The following is a 16,847-nucleotide window of genomic DNA, read 5'->3' on the forward strand; positions in this document are numbered from 1 at the left end:
ACGCCCTCGAACCTCCTCACCCTCTACCGCAGCCGCACCATGGCCGCCGCACCCCCACCTTCGCGCCCAATCAAGATCCTCATGATCCACGGCTTCACGCAGTCGGGCCCCAACTTCCACGCCAAAACCCGCGCCCTGGAGAAGAACCTCCAGAAAGCCTTCCCCGCGGGAATAACGCTGTCCTACCCGACTGCGCCGATCCGGCTCGCCCACGCAGACATCCCGTTCCCGACTGCTGCGCCGGAGGTCAAGGAGAACGGCGAGGCGGAGGAAAGCGATGCGTGGGCGTGGTGGAGGCGCAAGGGCGACGCCGAGCCGTACACGTACGAGGGGCTGGAGTTGGGCATGGAGACGCTGGCGCGCGTGCTGAAGGAGGAGGGCCCGTTTGACGGTGTCGTAGGGTTTTCGCAGGGCGGCGCGATGGCGGCGATGGTGGCGGCGCTGCTGGAGCCGGAGCGGCGGAAGGCGTTTGAGAAGCTGGCTGTTGAGGGCGGGATGTCGTTTCCGCAGTCTTTCGAGGCGGATACGGGATACATTGAGGAGGCAATCCACGCGCCGCTCAAGTTTGCGGTCAGTTATTCCGGGTTTGCGGCGAGGGGCGTGGATACCTACCGCGGGTTCTATGAGCCAAAGATCAAGACGCCTATGCTGCACTTCATCGGGACGCTTGATACGGTCGTGGAAGAGTCGCGGAGCTTAGCGCTAGTAGAGCGGTGCGAGCAGAGTGTAGACCGGGTGGTGTACCATCCTGGTGGCCACTTCTTGACCACACAGAAGACGTATGTTGCAGCGCTGGTGGGCTTCATAAAAGAGACCCTGCATAAGGCGGACAATGGCGAGCAGGAAGAGGAGAGCGTAGAGGACATGGACGTGCCATTTTAGACGGCGCATAGATCCACAACATTTTTGCTTAGCATGGCGTTGCATATAGAGGATAGATCACACGTGGCAGGGAAGCGATGCTTGGAAGCCTATATTACATGCGCAGTGTATGCGGAGCCGGTATCATAGAGGCTCGAGTACGTCTAGACTAATCATGATCCTCTTCAATAACACACATGTTGAGCGTTTCCCTTATTTTGCCTTGCCCTTGGCAAGTTTGCTGCTCTTGTCAAGCTTCGCCCCCTGGATGCGAGCCATCATCTCTTCCTTAGTGATGAGATGATCAATGCGCTCCAGCAGTCCCAGCAAGCTCTTCATGTTACCGCTCCACTCGTTCAGAACGTCATCAGCGTCCCTAGGCTTAGCGAAGCTGACGATGCGGGCTGGCCGGTCGATCTTGGCATGAATGGTTTTTGCCGTGACCAGCTCGCTGATGTACTTCTCCGTCTCATCCTCGGTCAGATCAAGGAGCTCCGTTAACCGCGGGATTTGGATACGTGTGTAGTACTTGGCGACTACGCGAACGTTGTGCTCGATCACTCGCTTGCGCAGGTCCTGCCACCTCTTGTATGCCTTCGGGTCGTCCGAATCGTCCGCCTCAGCGTCGAACACATCTGTCTCCGTAAGATGAGGGCCAAACTGCTTGGCCACCATGGGCCATCGCATCAGTTCGGGGACAGTGAACAGCTTGACGAGCTGTGCATCTTGTGGTATCATCGAGTTGCGCGAGTCTCGTTGAATGCGGTGGATGAGGTCGGACTGCTCGTTGTCATACGGTGCCAGGATGATGAAGTAGATGACGCGTTGGAGAATCTGTAGCTGTTAGAAGCATTGCTACGTATACGTATGGGTTACATACAGCTTTCAGCTTATTCGGATCCTCCTCCACCGCCTCAGTATCCAACACCTGTCGGTAGTGCTTGCAAACATCGAGGTACTTGTCTTCGTGCTTGGCTAGAGTGATCTGCTGTTCGTAGAAGCGGAGCTTCAGATCGGTCACATCGTCTTCCGGCTCGACTGGCGGGTCGTCGACACTCCGCGCCTTCTCCTTCTCTTCCCTCTCTTTCTGCTCCTTCTCCAGCTGCTCGGGCGACTTCTTGGGCTTGCGCGTGAAGTATCGCGTGCTAATCTTTCTAGAGAGGATGCCAGCCTGTGTCCAGTCGCCCTTCTGTATGCAAAGCGATACTTGTTGTAGGATGAACTCGGTCTTCTCGCGGCGGGTCATAGAGCCGAAGGTCTCGACCTGCAACTCGCACAGAATATCGGTGGCCGCAGTGATGTCGCCCTGCTCCTTCTTGATGTTGGATAGTATCCGCGTGATCCTAGCTCGCTCGACTTCGACGAAGATCTGTTGTGGGATGTCAGCTTTGCCCCGCGTCCCGGGGTGGATGCGCCACGCACCTTGCCCTCAGTGACGGTCCGCAGCGTCTCGATGACCGAAAGCTTGGTCTCCAGACTCGGGGTGTCATCCAAGAATCCCATGACGGTTTGCACCATCTTGGTGGTAGCCTGCTTCAGCTGGCCATGCTTCTTCGAGAGTAGCAGCACCTGCTCATTGAGCAAACTCCAATCGCCCGCATTCTTGGCTATTGTGCATATTGCTACGAGGACCCGGGAGGTCGAGGCGAGATCTGAGGCCTTCTCGCCGTTAGTGGGACCGGTCTGGGTCGATATGTGTAGGTGGCCATACCTGGCGGGTCTGCTTCTCCAACAGAAGTAGCTTCTCGATCGCCGCTTGCGGGTTGCTCTGCGGCTGCTGTCAGCTTCGCCCTCTCGCCAGAGACCCGAACATACAGATCCGAGCTTCTCTGCCTCGGGAATCGCCTTGTCGGCTTCCTTCGTGAAGTCCTTGTCGGCCTTGTGCACCTGCCCGCTCGACATTGTGGCGGGGTCGGGATGGGGTCGTGGGTCGCTCGGTGTATTTTCCACGGCGCAGGGACGGAGAGATGGAGGGTGTTTCGAGAAGTCGCGGGGTCGCCGAGTGACGTGAGAGGGTGCGTATGGTCGATGGAGCTGTCAAGCCCGTGTTGCAATCGCTCGTCAACCAGCTAACTCGTCGGCGGTCGGAGATACTGCACGGGCCGTAAACACCACGTGACGTAGCCTCATCATCGTTACCCGCACCCAGACTACATGTATGCTCGACAACACTTGGTCCAGGAGCTTAGGAGCTATGTCGCCGACAGTCGGACCAAAAATCCTTGGTGCTCTTACAAAAGGAACCTGTGAGCAGCACAGCCATTAGACGTTGACTTGGACGTTGACCTGGCCTTGGAATCAAAATCCTGACACGCTTGACTATCTGGTTGAGACTGCCCACATTTCACGCCGACAGGATATTCATTTTCATCTCCACAGAATGCTTTGTCTTCAAAATCTGCGTTTTACACGGTGCTACTGCGGAGAACTACGTGGGGAGATCGGGCCATGACTCGGCGCGGACGTGAGCGCTGATGCTCGCCCGCCCGGGCAGCAACTGGCAGCGTGGTGAAACCCAGCTTCCCCATCTCTTCCCATATCTATTACTACGTTGTTTTCAAGCTTTTCCAAGTCGTGCACCAGCTAGTCGTTGATTGATGTAGGTTTCAAATATGCCACCGTGCACTTCGGGCATTTTGGACTTCTTCAGCTGTCTACACTGTTAGATCACGTTTGGCTACAACGAGACAGTCCGTTCCAAGAGGTCAAAAGTCCCAAGACTCAATTCAGAGCTCTTCACAGGTAACCACTTGCGTCGTAACGCACTATTACGCCGATGTCCGCTCAGACTACGCGTTCCTCCGGCCTTCTGCCCGATGATCTGCGATCAACCTGTCAGTAAGATCGACGTCGATGGCATCGCAGTCAACAAGTATTACGACCCCGAGTTGGCACCATATACGGGTAATCGTTTCCGTGGTGTTTCTAGGGTTACTTCCCCACATCTTCCCCAACTCTATGCATGATAAGCGAAGCGACCACGCGTTACTAGGATCTTGGGGTACATATACTGAAGCTTAAGTACGTAGCAAAAGAGCGGCATTCCTTAGCCAACTTGCCTGGAGATTAAAAGCCGCTTAAGAAGCGAACTTGCACGAACGGATATTGTATAGTAGGACCCAATACACATATCGTAAGATGGGTATTCTTCCCCAATTCAAGGGGCGAACGCTCTACACCCTCATGAAGATCGTATGCGGAACGTCATTCATGATGTACGGCGTAAGTCTCAGAGCATAGACATTCAGCATTCCGAGAAACTGAGCCATTACAGTACGATGCTGGTGTGCTTGGAGGCGTGCTTCTACATCCGCCCTTTCTGGATGCCATCGGTCGCCCTAAAGATGTATGGACTATCCCCATGATAACAGCATCATACGACTTGGCAGCCTGTGTTACCGCTTTGGCTATTCTCCCTTTTACTTTTCGCATCGGTCGACGAGGAACGATTCTCCTCGGCAATTTAGCCGCTGTCTTTGGAGCAGTGATACAAGCTTCGTCGTACTCAGTCGCCCAACTCATCGTGGGACGTCTAGTCACTGGGTTCGCAATCGGGTGTATCAGCTCAGCTGTGCCAACGTATCTGAATGAGACTGGCGTGGAGATCGGGGACCGAGGACCAGCCAATGCTCTGAACGCCATTCTGCTGATTAGCGGTGTACCGTTGGCGTATTGGGTGGATTTTGGCTTCACCAAAATGTACAACCAGGCCAGTTGGCGCGTTCCCATTGTACTACAGGTCATATTCGCATTCTTCTCCGGAGGCTGCATGTGGTTTTTGCCGGGTATGAAGTCGAGCGTTCGCCCCTTGATGATTTGTTATCTATTCTAACGGATTCTCTCAGACACGCCACGGTGGTACTACGCACGTAATCGATGGGAGGAAGGCGACGCAGTACTCGCTCGGCTCAACGATACACCTGTAGAGTCTGAGCAGGTGCAGAACACCCGTCGAGAGATTCTGGCTGCCATAGAGGCTGAGCTCGAGGCTAATTCGAGCCTACACTGGAAACAGTTTCTAACCATGGGCATCGTCGACAATACTCGTATGAAGATCATTCGCCGCCTGTGCATGTGCTTCTGGCTACCGATGATCCGTGAGTGGATGGGAAGCAGTCTCATCGCATATTACAGTACGTCTCCTTGGCCACTGTACAAAACCACTCAGCTAAAGCACTACGATAGGCTCAGTAATCCTCGCTACGATCGCCAAGCCGTCACTCGTCTCCCTACTATCTGGCGTGCTCAACATTTTCTTCGCGCTCGGTTGTGTGCCTTTGTACTTCACTATCGAGCGTGTTGGCCGCCGCAGTGTACTGCTCTATGGCGCCATCACCATGACAGTCCTAATTACTATTTTTACCGTACTCGTCGCACTATCGACGACTGAGGCAATCCGCTGGGCAGCTATCGGCATCATCTTCATCTTTCTATTCGTGTTTGGCTATGCCTGGCAAGGTTGTGTATGGTTGTACTGTGCCGAGATCGCTCCTCTAGAGTATCGACACATTGGCGGCGCAGCAACGGCATTCGGCGAATGGCTGATGACGTTCATCACAGTTTTTGCGGGACCTATTGGCTTCGATAAAACTGGCTGGTACTTTTGGCTGTGGGTGGTGTCGGGTAATGTCATCGCCGTGCTGTTCGTTTTCCTGCTCTGCCCAGAAACAGGTGGTAAAACTCTTGAGCAAGTGGATTACTTATTCGTGGACAAGGGGTTCGCAGGATTGAGGAGGAACTTTGATGTTGACGTTCATGGCTTGGATTTGTGGAATGATAAGGATAAAGAGAAAGAGATGGAAAGGCATGAGATCGCGCCTTGAGAATATGTGTACGTCTCTGACCGGAGGCCTAGACTAGTCAAATCCCAGAAGATATGGTTCGGACCTCTCGCTCTCCCGGATTCTCACGCGCGAAAGCACGGAACGAACCGTGAAGATGCATCCATGGACCGGCGGCTCAACGCGTTGGGCTGGAGCGTTAGAACGGTGGACACAACCAAACTTATCATCGGATAGCAGCATCCACCTCACATATAAAAGTCGACCCTTCCTTCAGGTAGGGGTAAAAAATTTCATCCGTCTTGCACTCACGGACTCATACGCCTTGCTACTCATTATGTCGGCCTATACCCCATTCAAGCGTGCTCGCACTCCAGACTCGCCCAGACCCAAAGATGAAACCGCCTCGAAAAAGCCTCGATCGTCTTCTCCAAGCCTGTCAATCCCAATCAAGGCACTCATTCCTGTGCGCTTCCTCATCATGTCCGACACTCACGATGGACACGGCAAAATCTTGCGATCGACTCCACAATGCGATGTTCTCCTCCACTGCGGCGACTTCACCCAACACGGATCGCCAGAAGCCATCAAGGAAGCTCTTGAAGCCTTCTCCAAAATTGAAGCCGAGCTGAAACTATTCATCGCTGGCAACCACGAGATTGCGCTTGACAAAGACTACTATCTTTCCCAAGGAGGCACTGCGGAAGGTCACCAAAAAGCACGAGGACTTTTATGCACTCCCGGCGTTCGATTTTTCGAAGAAGGAACGCACGAGTTCACGTTGAAGTCTGGAGCACACTTCAAGATATTTGTTTCGCCATGGACACCACGATACGGCTCTTCAGCATTCCAATATACAACAAACAAAGACCGCTTCAACCAGTCAAATGTGACTCCTTCGTGGGCAGAGAATTTTGGGACCACAGCCTCGATAATACCCGAGAGTGTTGATATCGTTATGACTCATGGTCCGCCAAAATATGTCCTCGATAAAACCGGAGACGGTACCAGTGCAGGTTGTGAACATCTGCGCCGAGCAATTGCAAGGGCGCGACCGAGGTTGCATTTCTTTGGGCATGTTCACAAGGGGTATGGGGCACAGAGGGTGCGGTACGATGACAGGAAGAATATCAAAGAAGAAGGGGACGATCACATGGTCTTGCTACCTCAGGAATGGGTAGGCAAAAACCAAGCGAAGAGAAAGGATCACGCTAGTCTCCCGCCTGGCTCCGCTGAGACATTCAAGAAGAATCCACAAGAGACCCTAATGGTGAATGCTGCGATCATGGATGATGATAACCAACCGGAGAATGCGCCTTGGTTGGTGGAGTTAGACCTACCAAGTCATGAATTCAATAGCGAGAAAGCCCAGAAAAAGTTGGGGTAGAATACTGTACAGAGACTCGTTCAAGTCCATTCAGGCTACTTAAAGCAAGCAAATGTGTTAAGAGTGTTCGAAAGCGAATTTTGCACGCATACCTACTTGAGTCCAGTCACGCTACCCTGAAGTCAGAAACTGCGATGAAGGCCTTCCAAAGCGAGTTTTGTACGCATGCATATCAGAGCGTATTCACGATACCTTGAAGCATGAAAACGGTGTTGAGAGGGTTCAGTGGGTAAGATACACGACAGCGAGGAGGGGAGGTAACACAGACAGTAATTTACGCGAACATATTTGAGTCTTTCCACGCTACACTGGAGCAAGGAAAGTGTATTGGGTGCGTGGTCAATTTGGGAAGTTATGAACCAGAAATGCCCTGGGCCTACGTGCATTTCCTACATGGGGTGTCGTATAAACATCGACATCAGCCTCACAACAGCATCACGTACCACCCGTCCCCCAACATAACGTACCATGCATAATGACACATCATGGCTACGATCACTTCCGCCCACCTTGCCGCCCTTAGAGAAGCCTGCGCGGCTGCTTCGTCGCTTGTGCCCCCGGCCCTCCGCCCAGACTTTGTTCTCGTTGGGAGTGGAGTCATGGTACACCATGGCTCCAGGCGTCGACCTGGGGACATCGACGTCGTTGGCACGCCTGCTGCCCTTTGGGCGTTTCTCGAAGGAGCGCGCAAGGACGGGCGGTTTTCCGTGGTGCTAGATGGCTATGACTATACCTTGTCCTCAAGCCGTCTTGCATTGCTTGTCATGCTGATTTTATTTCTTATTAGTGTCTGTCCAATATACCGCACGTCTTGGCGCTGGCGCCGATGTTACAATTTCTGTAGATGTGATCGAGCTGGGCAATGAGGTCTGCCCGGCGCTGAAATACGCGCCTACAGAGATGGGTGGGGTATAGGTGGCCTCGATGCCAGAATTGTGGCGGATGAAGGCTAAAGCCTTCACGAGCCGGGGCGGGAGGAATGATGGTGACCTTCAGGACTTTGAATGGCTAACAGCGCAGATGGCTGCAAAAGGTGTTGAGTACAAACCGGTTGAGCTGCTTGAGATGATTCTCGCCGAGTCTAGGTCACGTGCTGTCGCGCTCCGCCAGGAAAAGATTCCCCGTCGCACGCGCGCTCCACCTCTATAGCACCCCACCATGTACCTCAGCCAACGCCGCGCACGCATCGCACACCCACTGAAACTGGACGTCAACCAAGATGTCCTTGTTTGGTGGTGATGAAAGCACCACATCGGCCCATTCGCTCTCACCATCAGAACGCTCATCAAGCCCTCAGAACGCGCAGGATGCACCTTTCCTGCCGTTCACCGTGCCCGATCCCGACGACTCGCTCGACGAAGATTTCCAGCCAAGCTCTCCCGAACCAGAAACTACCCCTCTCGAAGCTGCCCCTCGAGAAGAGCGCGCTGTCAAGCCCCAGAGCTGGCGGAGATACACAGAAGCGGATCGCGCAATCGCAGAGTCCCTAGAAAACATCGAATCTACGGATCTGGCCGCACACCTCTACAATGCGCATAATCTCAAACGTCGTTTACGACTTCCTGAGGAACAGCTGGAAAAGATAAAAGATTGGCAGAGCAAGGATGCATGGCTGAAGAAGGGCGAAGAGTTACAGTTTAGGGATCCTCTCACTGGCGACTTGGAGACGGAGCTGGTGCCTTCAAGACTGTGGACTGCATGGCCTCTACCACCGAAGCGCCTTCCACCAAAGGGATCTGCGACGCACAGAACTGAAAACTCCGAAGATGGATGGTACATCAGCAGCGCGACAGATCGTGGAAGCGGAGAAGTCATGCGGGAAGAACTGCTGGCGTTATTCCTGCGGACGGCGAAAGACAATTGGGCAAAGAGGCAGACGGTTGACGAGGAGAGAGGATTGCACGCTGACACAATTGCTATCTCTTCCGCCCCTCCATCCAGCTCGGATTCTGAAGCTGAGGCGCAACCTGAAATTCACAGCAGCAGCACGAAAAAGAAAAAGGCGAAAGGTGCTAGTTCGAAGCTCTATTCTTCTGAGACAGATGGGGAACAGGTCACTAGACAATTGGACGGGTCCGATGTCGACACCGAAGACGACCTAGCTCAAGGAATGTCGATCGACAGCGAGTTAGAGAGCGCATTACCGAACCGAACGAGGCAGCGAGGCTTGTCTAACTCACAGCAGTCGGCCACTGAGGCTGCTTTCCTCGCTGATGATGACGAGGCCAGACGAATACTCGAGCCTTCTATTAACTCACTCCTGTCTAGAATCGATAAGCTAGCGCTGGCAGTCCACAGGAACAGATTAAATCACGCCGGTGATGGTCTGCATCGCTCAGGCTCTGGAAGCGACTATACGACAGATGCAGAGACACCAGCACCGCGCGCTAGATCTCTGTCAAGATCCCAATCCCATTCCCGTGGGCCCAAAAGGACTAACAGCAAAAAGCAGGCCCTCAGGCCTCAGAAGCCGACGCAAAACCTGCACAACGCTGCAGACAGCGACTCTGCATCGGAGTATGGTGCTGATCTTGAAAGTGAAGATGAAGGTGCGCCCGACTATCTGAAAACTACATGTGCTCGGTCAGGTTCGGGAAACAGCAGCCCTCGCAGCAATGCCTCGAGTAATGCGGAGGTCCGAAAGGGTGCTGGGGTGATGGATTGGAGTGAACTGCTTGGTCTCGCAGCTATTGCCGGGTTCGACAAGCGGGTGGTTGAGAGTACGGCTCAGCGATGCGCTTCTCTTTTTGGCGAACAAATGAGCTTTCGGACCTTCAGTGACGGACGGGCTTCGCTGCCTCCCCTGGAACCAGTTCAGTACATACCCTCCAAAATCCCGGCACCTGACGAAGCGCAAGTTGTCCCTGGTGATGCAGTGCGCGAACCAGGATCCTCTGGACAAATCCGGACTTTGTTCGCTAAACGACCATACTTCGATCCCGGTAGCCTGCGATGCCCGCATACAGACTGTCCTGGTAATCTGAAAGATTTCAGCGGCTCTAGTCGCCTCACAGAGCATGTTCGACGCAAGCATGGATATGATCCTCGAACGAACGACTCCGACAACGAGGAGCGAACGGTTGGAGGCGTGCACATCGATGGCTATTTACAGCCGATTTGGGCCAAGGCAGGTTGGCTAGGGCATGGTAGAGCAAAGAGTGAGGCGACAGAAACCGAAACAGAGATGCCCAGACGGAAGAGATCACGGATGGATTCTAGGCCCAACTCAACTGTGACCAGCGCATACACTACACAGGATGAGCAAGAGGTCGAAGAGCATACGGTGCCAGGGCAGATTGCGGACCCAGCCGTGAACCCAGCGCGACGACCCAAGCAGAAGAAGACATGTACAAACTGTTCTCGTAGGAAGAAACTTTGTGACGGGAATCGGCCGTGCGAAAGATGCAGAAATTTGGGAGAGGGAGAAACTTGCGAATACCGAGTCACTTCTGCGAGAGTAGCGTGTCTGAATTGCAGGCGTCGGAAGCAGAGGTGCGACTATAGCCAGCCATGCGCCAGGTGTGAGCGGAGCGGTCAAGATGAGAATTGCCAGTACCCTACGTAGCATGTATGACCTTGAGCGCATTTGCTAAAGCGTGAAAGCGCGTGTGCAAGCCGCTTAATGCAAACTTTCATATGACTATCTATTGCATCATGTCTATCACTTGAACGGTATGCTGAGTCCTCGATGAATTCGACCATGTCTAATAGCGCCGAACTAGCGCGTGATCTCGCGTGCCTCCCGTGTCGGCTCCACGCGTTCGCGGTTCGCTTGGGCGCCGCATCTCTCCCATCCCTTCTGCACTTTCGCTCCGTCTATCGCAGCGTCTTTGAATTTGTTGGGTGATCTTGTATATATGATACCAGGTATTCATGCGCCCGTGTTAATCGCCGGAACGCAGCTGTCTGCGCAGATCAGCCTCTCCCGGCCGTCATTCAACATTTGAATCATCGATTCCGCAAACCCTTCGCTGTATGCCGCAAATACACTCGCAGCCCAGTCCACACCGCAGCTAGGCACGGAGCTCATCCTAGGACACTCCCTACCTTAGAAGCGGTGAAGTCGGCGAGAGAATGGTGCAACGGCAACAGGTCTTTCCGTGGCAGGTCGGCATGCATGCAGATGCAGCCCCTGCCGCCAAACCCAGCGCATGGCCTAAGAAAGAAAGCCAGAACAAACGGCAAAGAGAAAGCGCAAGCGCAAGCGCAAAATCACCGCCTCCCAAGAGACTACAGACTCCGGCGTCAAGGTCACCGGCAGGGATTCGCACACAGCCTGTTATCATCGACCTAGTGGACGACGACGATGATCTGCTACTACCGCCAGTGAACAGGGCACAGCCAGCGCCTTATCCGCAGCTTCCATTAGCAGGATCACAAAACAACCCACTGGACTTGGACTCTCCACCCATGCCAGGACAATATCCCCTGATGGACGGTTCGGAAATTGACTCCAAGTCGCAATTCAAGAAGCTCGTCAAAAGTTTCAACAACCATGTCGCGCCGTCCGATAATCCAGCTGCGGATATTGTACCTATTGTGGAGCCCACCCTGTGCAAGGAGCAGGCTGAATTGGTCGACGTCATCCTTAGCGGCCGGAATGTCTTTTATACAGGTTCTGCTGGGTGTGGAAAGTCCACTGTGCTCAAGGCGTTTGTGAAGCGCTTTGAGGAGAGAGGCATGAAAGTCAACATCATTGCCCCCACAGGCCGAGCTGCCCTCGATATCAACGGATCTACGACGTGGACATATGCTGGGTGGACTCCCGACCATCACAAAAAGTCTTTAAAAGAGTTGCGAGCGACTGGGCATGGCAGATTTGTGCATAAACGACTGAACGAAACCGACGTTCTGGTGATCGATGAAGTCAGTATGGTCGAGAATCACCATTTTGAGCGTATCAACCACCTCATGAAAGAGGCAAGGAACAAAGAGATTGCTTTTGGCGGCGTACAGGTCGTCGTGACGGGTGATTTCTGTCAGCTTCCCCCCGTCAAACCTTTCAGGTATTGTATCGAATGTGGTAGAGAAACGATCATGAATAGAGACGAGACTGAGTACAAGTGCAGAGCTCACGGCATATTCTACGACAAGGACAAGTGGGCGTTTCGAAGTACAGCATGGCAAGAGTGTGATTTTGTTCACGTCAATCTCCAGGAGATCCATCGGCAAAGTGATCGTGCCTTTATCAATATACTGAATAAACTCAGGATGGGCATTCGGCTATTCCCGACGGAAACGAACCTTCTGTTGAAACATGAGTCAGAAACGCGAAATGCCATACAACTCTTCGCGACAAGAGCGGAGGTGAATAGAGTCAATGAAGAGAGATTCAGGGCGTTGCGCTCTGTCGAACGAACGTATCAATGTCTTGATCATTTCAAATGGAACACAGCACATGGAAACCTCAAGTCGAAGGGAGAGTACAAAGCGCCCGACGGCTCTTTGCAGGCTCTAGCAGAACACCGCTTTGAGAGTCGAATCAGATTAAAAAAGGGCATGCTTGTTGTGCTTCTACACAACCTTGACATCGGCGCGGGCCTTGTCAATGGCTCACAGGGTACCATTCAGGGCTTTGAAGACTATGATCCGAAGAATATGCCCAAAGCTGCCACCACTCGTGAGAAGCGCGATGGCTTCATTATGGGTACGCAGGTGTTGCAGGGTGACCATGCTGTATTCCGCGAATCGCAACTACAGGAGTACGCAAAACAAATGGAATTTAAGGCATGGCCAATTGTTCGGTGAGTACATCCTCGATGACATATGATGTTCTCGATTTTGATTGTTTTACTCAGTTTCTTGAACGGCGTCCAGCGAACAATCTACGCCGACTGTACGGTTAACTCGCTTGGAGACACGGCACCGCACAGTTTGCTATCAAGGACGCAGATTCCACTCATGGCTGCCTGGGCTATGACTACACACAAGAGTCAGGTGAGCCACTTGGAACCTTGGAACATATGTGTTACCGCAGGATAGGCTAATGCCAGTAGGGCATGACGTTGAACCGAGTTGTTGTAGACTTGTCAAAGTCTTTCGAACAAGGCCAAGCATACGTAGCTCGTAAGTACTTTGCAATGCACGCCTTCTCTATTCGGCCTGCTAATACCCCTTCAAGTCAGTCGTGCGCGATCACTCGAGGGCTTGAAGGTTGTGTCTTTTCCACCTTCCGCTCAAGGCTCCGGGAACCCGCAGGTAAAAGAGTTCTTGCAAGACAAGTTTGGAATTCGTTTCGGCTCACAGTGACTCTGTCGGGCTGTATTATTTTTGATTCGACGCATGCGATTTTGCGGAGCGCTTTCCACATTCCATATACTATCATTGTTTTCAGCATTGATACCCATATTCGAAGTTTAGATTTGATTGATTAGGTTGGCTAGATGAACATCGAGTGTTTTGCGCTTTGATGCTGTCCGTGAAAGTGGCAAGCCAGATTTACAGCGCGTCGCTCACTTCCTTGATCTAGTAACAGCACCGAGCACCACCAACCTCAACATTTTCAGGTTTCATCGGATCCCCAATCACGTTTTTATCGACCCTTATCCGCTAGGCCCCGCACCCCACGCGATCTGGATGATGCCTGTCGTTCCTAACTGAAACTTGGTTGGGTGACGCAGATCGGCGTGGTGAACATGCGCGGTGACGTAGGCGTCATGGGATAAATATCGCAACTTCCAACATCGGAGAACGATCCAGCCCTTGTATGATCTGCGTGCATCTAAGCGCGATACTGTTTTTTGAACTGCTCTTCAAATCTAGAATCTTATCCTTTAAACACCAGTCGTTAACAGCACCATGTCAGCTCTAGATGAAATGAAGAAGCAGAATGCTGCGCTTCAAGGTATGTCGCGTGCTATCTACAGCCTTGCTTTACTCGCAGCATGGTCAGTATAGTCCTAACCAATTCAGCTGGCGTAGCAAACCTTCAAAAGGTCGCGGGAAGTGGAGCTTCCACTGCGAAGAAGGCGCCCGCATCAGCTGCAAAAACCACAACTTCAACAACACAGAAGCCTGTGACACCAGTCAAGAAGGCTACGCCCGCCATAGCAAAGACTGCAGGAACGACAGCTACGCCGGTGAAAAAAGCACCTGCAAAACTTAACAAAACAGCATCTGGTGCGGCATCACAGACCTCGACTACCCCCGCGAAGACCACGCCTCTGAAACCTTCTACACCCGCGGCCGCCAAAAAGGCGGTATCCTCCACTACATCTAATGCGACGCCTGCGAAGAAGACATCCGTAGCTGCCAGTAAGACGGCAGCCAGCGATGCAACCAAACCCGCCCCGAAGACGCCGGTTGCGGCGAAGAAAACGACATCTGCATCAACAACATCCGCGCCAGCAGTAAAGGGGCCCAACATCAAGAACCAAGCCAGTGCAGCGCCAAAACTAAATGCCGCAAAGACCACGCCCGTGAAGTCTGCAACCACCGCAACCTCCACCACTTCGAAAGCAACACCCGTCAAGAAGACTCCAGCCAAATCAACCTCAGCCGTCAATGCCGACGGCACGAAACCCACACCCGCCGCAGTGAAAAAGACAGGACAGACTACCACCCCGAAGAAGCCTGGCATGGTCGGAACTGCCTCAAATGCGGTTACTGGTGGGCTGAACAAGGGCACTGGTCTCGCCACGGGAACTGTGAACACAGTAGCCGACAGCGCTACTACCGGGCTCAACAGCACGGTCAACGGCATCACGGGCATAGCAGGAAAGGGACTCGACAAAGTGCCCGCCGGCATCGGCAAGCCTGTGAAGCATGTTACAGACAACGTGGGGAAGACTGCCACTGGCGCAGTCGACGGCCTTTACAACACCGCGGGATATGCCACCAAGGTCAGTCTCACTTCATCTGCCTACGTTCTCTCGCATTGCTGACCTGCACGCTAGGGCGTCCAAGGCACCGTCAGCAAAACCACCGGCGCCATCGGCAAAGGCGACATCAAAGGCACAGCCAGCGGCCTCGGCTCTGGCGTGGGCAACACGGTCGGCGGAGTGGGGAAGGTGTGTGTCTCTCCTAGCTTTCTTTGCTGTTTTGTTAGTTGTTCTGTCCAATGCTAATTCACGACAACAACAGGGCCTCGGCGGCACCATCGACGGCGCGGTCGGAGGAGTGGGGCGTACAGTCGGCGGGCCCGTCGGAGATGTCGTGGGTGGAATTGGAAAAGGAGCGGGGGACGCGATCGGAGGGATCGCTGGCGGACTGGGTGATGGCGTAGGGAAGCTGACCAAGGGGGATTTTGTGGGCGGCGTGGGCAGCACGCTTGGGGGTGTGCAGAAGGGAGTTGGCGGACTCTTGGGCGGCGTGTTTGGCGGCGTGGGTGGGAAAGCGGACGAGGATGAGGAGAAGTGAAATGTCGCACCTGATCAAACGTGTGAGTGTGCTTCGTTTCTCCAGGAGAAGTAAGGTAGATACCACGTCCTGGAACAGGGACTTCGGTCGATGTTGGCATACACAAGCACAGTTACGAATTCCTTGGTTTGTATTTGTAGTTTATTCATATCTATAGGATATATCACGCTCTTCAACAAAATAACTAAACAGGCATGGTATCGTAGTCTCCGAGATGGGTTACGCACACTCTTCTGGTCCCTCTACCGGTTGGCTAGCCGCCATGTTGCACTGCCTGAAAATGCGGACTTCCTCTGGCAAAAAGCTTCCAGTCACAGAGTGCAACACCCCCCTGTTGTTGAAGATTGCAAAGTCGCCCTCGTCCCAGTCAATAGGGAACACCAGCTCCGGCGCAATGCCCGGCCTCTGCAGCCTATAGACAATCTTCCGCACCTCCTCCAGATCATCCACCACAGTGCCATCCTTCAGCACAAGCTTCTGCACCGCACTCGGATGGATCTGCAGCGCCAATTTCCCCGTAACAGGGTTTTTCCAGCACATGGGCAGGATCTTGATCTTGTCCTCCTCCACCGGCGGGAGCTGCGCAGCATCCAGCTCCAGCCCCTCACACACCATGCCCAGCCCCGTGCTCCGCGACCGCGCGCCGCTCATCCAGATATACGGGTGCGGCGCATATTGCACTTTTGTCTCGCGGGCGAACTTTTTGTCTTCCTCGGAGAGCACATCGTACATCGTCTCCCCGCTAACGAATACCGTGCTCCCTCGCGGCACGCGCATCTCATCCCCCGTCCCGTCGTCGTACCGGAGTGTCTGGCACTCCGTCTTGGGCACCTCTACTGCGAGCAGCGACGTCGCCATCGGCGGCTCGAGATCGTACAGCGCGGCGTCGATGTGCCACCTATAGAACCGCGTGTTGTCACGGTCAAGTTCGTCGCTGAGGACATCCCTGTGGAACGTCCTGTGGTGTGGGTGCTTCAGATTGATATCCTTTAGTCCTTCAAACTCCTCCACAAATCCGTTCCCGATGACCTGGACCTGCGGCTGGTGCGGGATGGTTTTGAGGTCCGGGTGCAGGACGGAGCGCTTGGCGTCGAGCGTTTTGCCGTGCCCGTAGGAGGTCGCGGCCGGGTCGAAGAGGCGGGTTACGGCGTATTGTGCGGAGGGCGTGAGGGCGGATTGGTTTTTGAAGAGGATGACTTGGTGGGTGTAGAGGGCGTGCTTGATGGTGGCTTCGTCGTGGGGCGTGAGGGATTCGAGGTTGGCGTTGAGGAGTTCGGCGCCGATTGTGTACTTGGAGCCTGGGCGGGATGGAAGAGGGCGTACAATGATGTCGGAAGCGGTTGCGTGAGGCATGTTGTGAGTTGATGTATGATTGGGGTTCTAAGTCGGAGTGGTTCTCTGATTCTGGGGTTCGAACTTTGATGGCATGGAGTTTGACAGCGGTTCACCGACTCTTATAT

General features: G+C 53.7%; 7 protein-coding genes across 7 annotated transcripts; 5 read left to right on the forward strand and 2 right to left on the reverse strand.

Annotated features, from left to right (window-relative positions):
• Positions 1-39: 39 nt before the first annotated feature.
• Positions 40-882, forward strand: CC84DRAFT_1088602 (dihydrofolate reductase; the record flags this gene model as incomplete). Its single annotated transcript, XM_018174261.1, has 1 exon — positions 40-882. The coding sequence occupies one exon, from the start codon at positions 40-42 to the stop codon at positions 880-882; it is 843 nt and encodes a 280-aa protein (XP_018037236.1).
• A 35-nt stretch (positions 883-917) lies between these two features.
• CC84DRAFT_1204540 (uncharacterized protein) lies at positions 918-2,913 on the reverse strand. The gene is made up of 5 exons (XM_018181911.1): positions 2,677-2,913; positions 2,573-2,629; positions 2,284-2,520; positions 1,742-2,230; positions 918-1,695 (listed from the first exon to the last, which is right to left on the reverse strand). Exons 1-5 carry the CDS (start codon positions 2,761-2,763, stop codon positions 1,075-1,077), a joined length of 1,491 nt encoding a protein of 496 aa, XP_018037237.1. The 5' UTR covers positions 2,764-2,913; the 3' UTR covers positions 918-1,074.
• A 1,131-nt stretch (positions 2,914-4,044) lies between these two features.
• Positions 4,045-5,684, forward strand: CC84DRAFT_1088891 (MFS transporter; the record flags this gene model as incomplete). Its single annotated transcript, XM_018174279.1, has 4 exons — positions 4,045-4,083; positions 4,136-4,646; positions 4,707-4,994; positions 5,047-5,684. 4 exons carry the CDS (start codon positions 4,045-4,047, stop codon positions 5,682-5,684), a joined length of 1,476 nt encoding a protein of 491 aa, XP_018037238.1.
• Positions 5,685-6,105: 421 nt separating this feature from the next.
• Positions 6,106-6,984, forward strand: CC84DRAFT_1054461 (Metallo-dependent phosphatase; the record flags this gene model as incomplete). Its single annotated transcript, XM_018173525.1, has 1 exon — positions 6,106-6,984. A coding segment is annotated over one exon (879 nt), but the record flags the coding sequence as incomplete, so codon positions are not given.
• A 1,198-nt stretch (positions 6,985-8,182) lies between these two features.
• Positions 8,183-10,613, forward strand: CC84DRAFT_1163174 (uncharacterized protein). Its single transcript, XM_018178198.1, has one exon. It carries the CDS (start codon positions 8,249-8,251, stop codon positions 10,592-10,594), a length of 2,346 nt encoding a protein of 781 aa, XP_018037240.1. The 5' UTR covers positions 8,183-8,248; the 3' UTR covers positions 10,595-10,613.
• A 3,214-nt stretch (positions 10,614-13,827) lies between these two features.
• CC84DRAFT_1215895 (uncharacterized protein) lies at positions 13,828-15,387 on the forward strand (the record flags this gene model as incomplete). The annotated part of the gene is made up of 4 exons (XM_018182753.1): positions 13,828-13,873; positions 13,942-14,870; positions 14,925-15,038; positions 15,112-15,387. 4 exons carry the CDS (start codon positions 13,828-13,830, stop codon positions 15,385-15,387), a joined length of 1,365 nt encoding a protein of 454 aa, XP_018037241.1.
• Positions 15,388-15,606: 219 nt separating this feature from the next.
• Positions 15,607-16,740, reverse strand: CC84DRAFT_1143017 (Clavaminate synthase-like protein; the record flags this gene model as incomplete). Its single annotated transcript, XM_018176389.1, has 1 exon — positions 15,607-16,740. One exon carries the CDS (start codon positions 16,738-16,740, stop codon positions 15,607-15,609), a length of 1,134 nt encoding a protein of 377 aa, XP_018037242.1.
• Positions 16,741-16,847: the final 107 nt, after the last annotated feature.

The sequence above is a fragment of the Paraphaeosphaeria sporulosa genome (genome assembly GCF_001642045.1).
Source record: "Paraphaeosphaeria sporulosa strain AP3s5-JAC2a unplaced genomic scaffold CC84scaffold_4, whole genome shotgun sequence".
Lineage (NCBI taxonomy): Eukaryota > Fungi > Ascomycota > Dothideomycetes > Pleosporales > Didymosphaeriaceae > Paraphaeosphaeria > Paraphaeosphaeria sporulosa.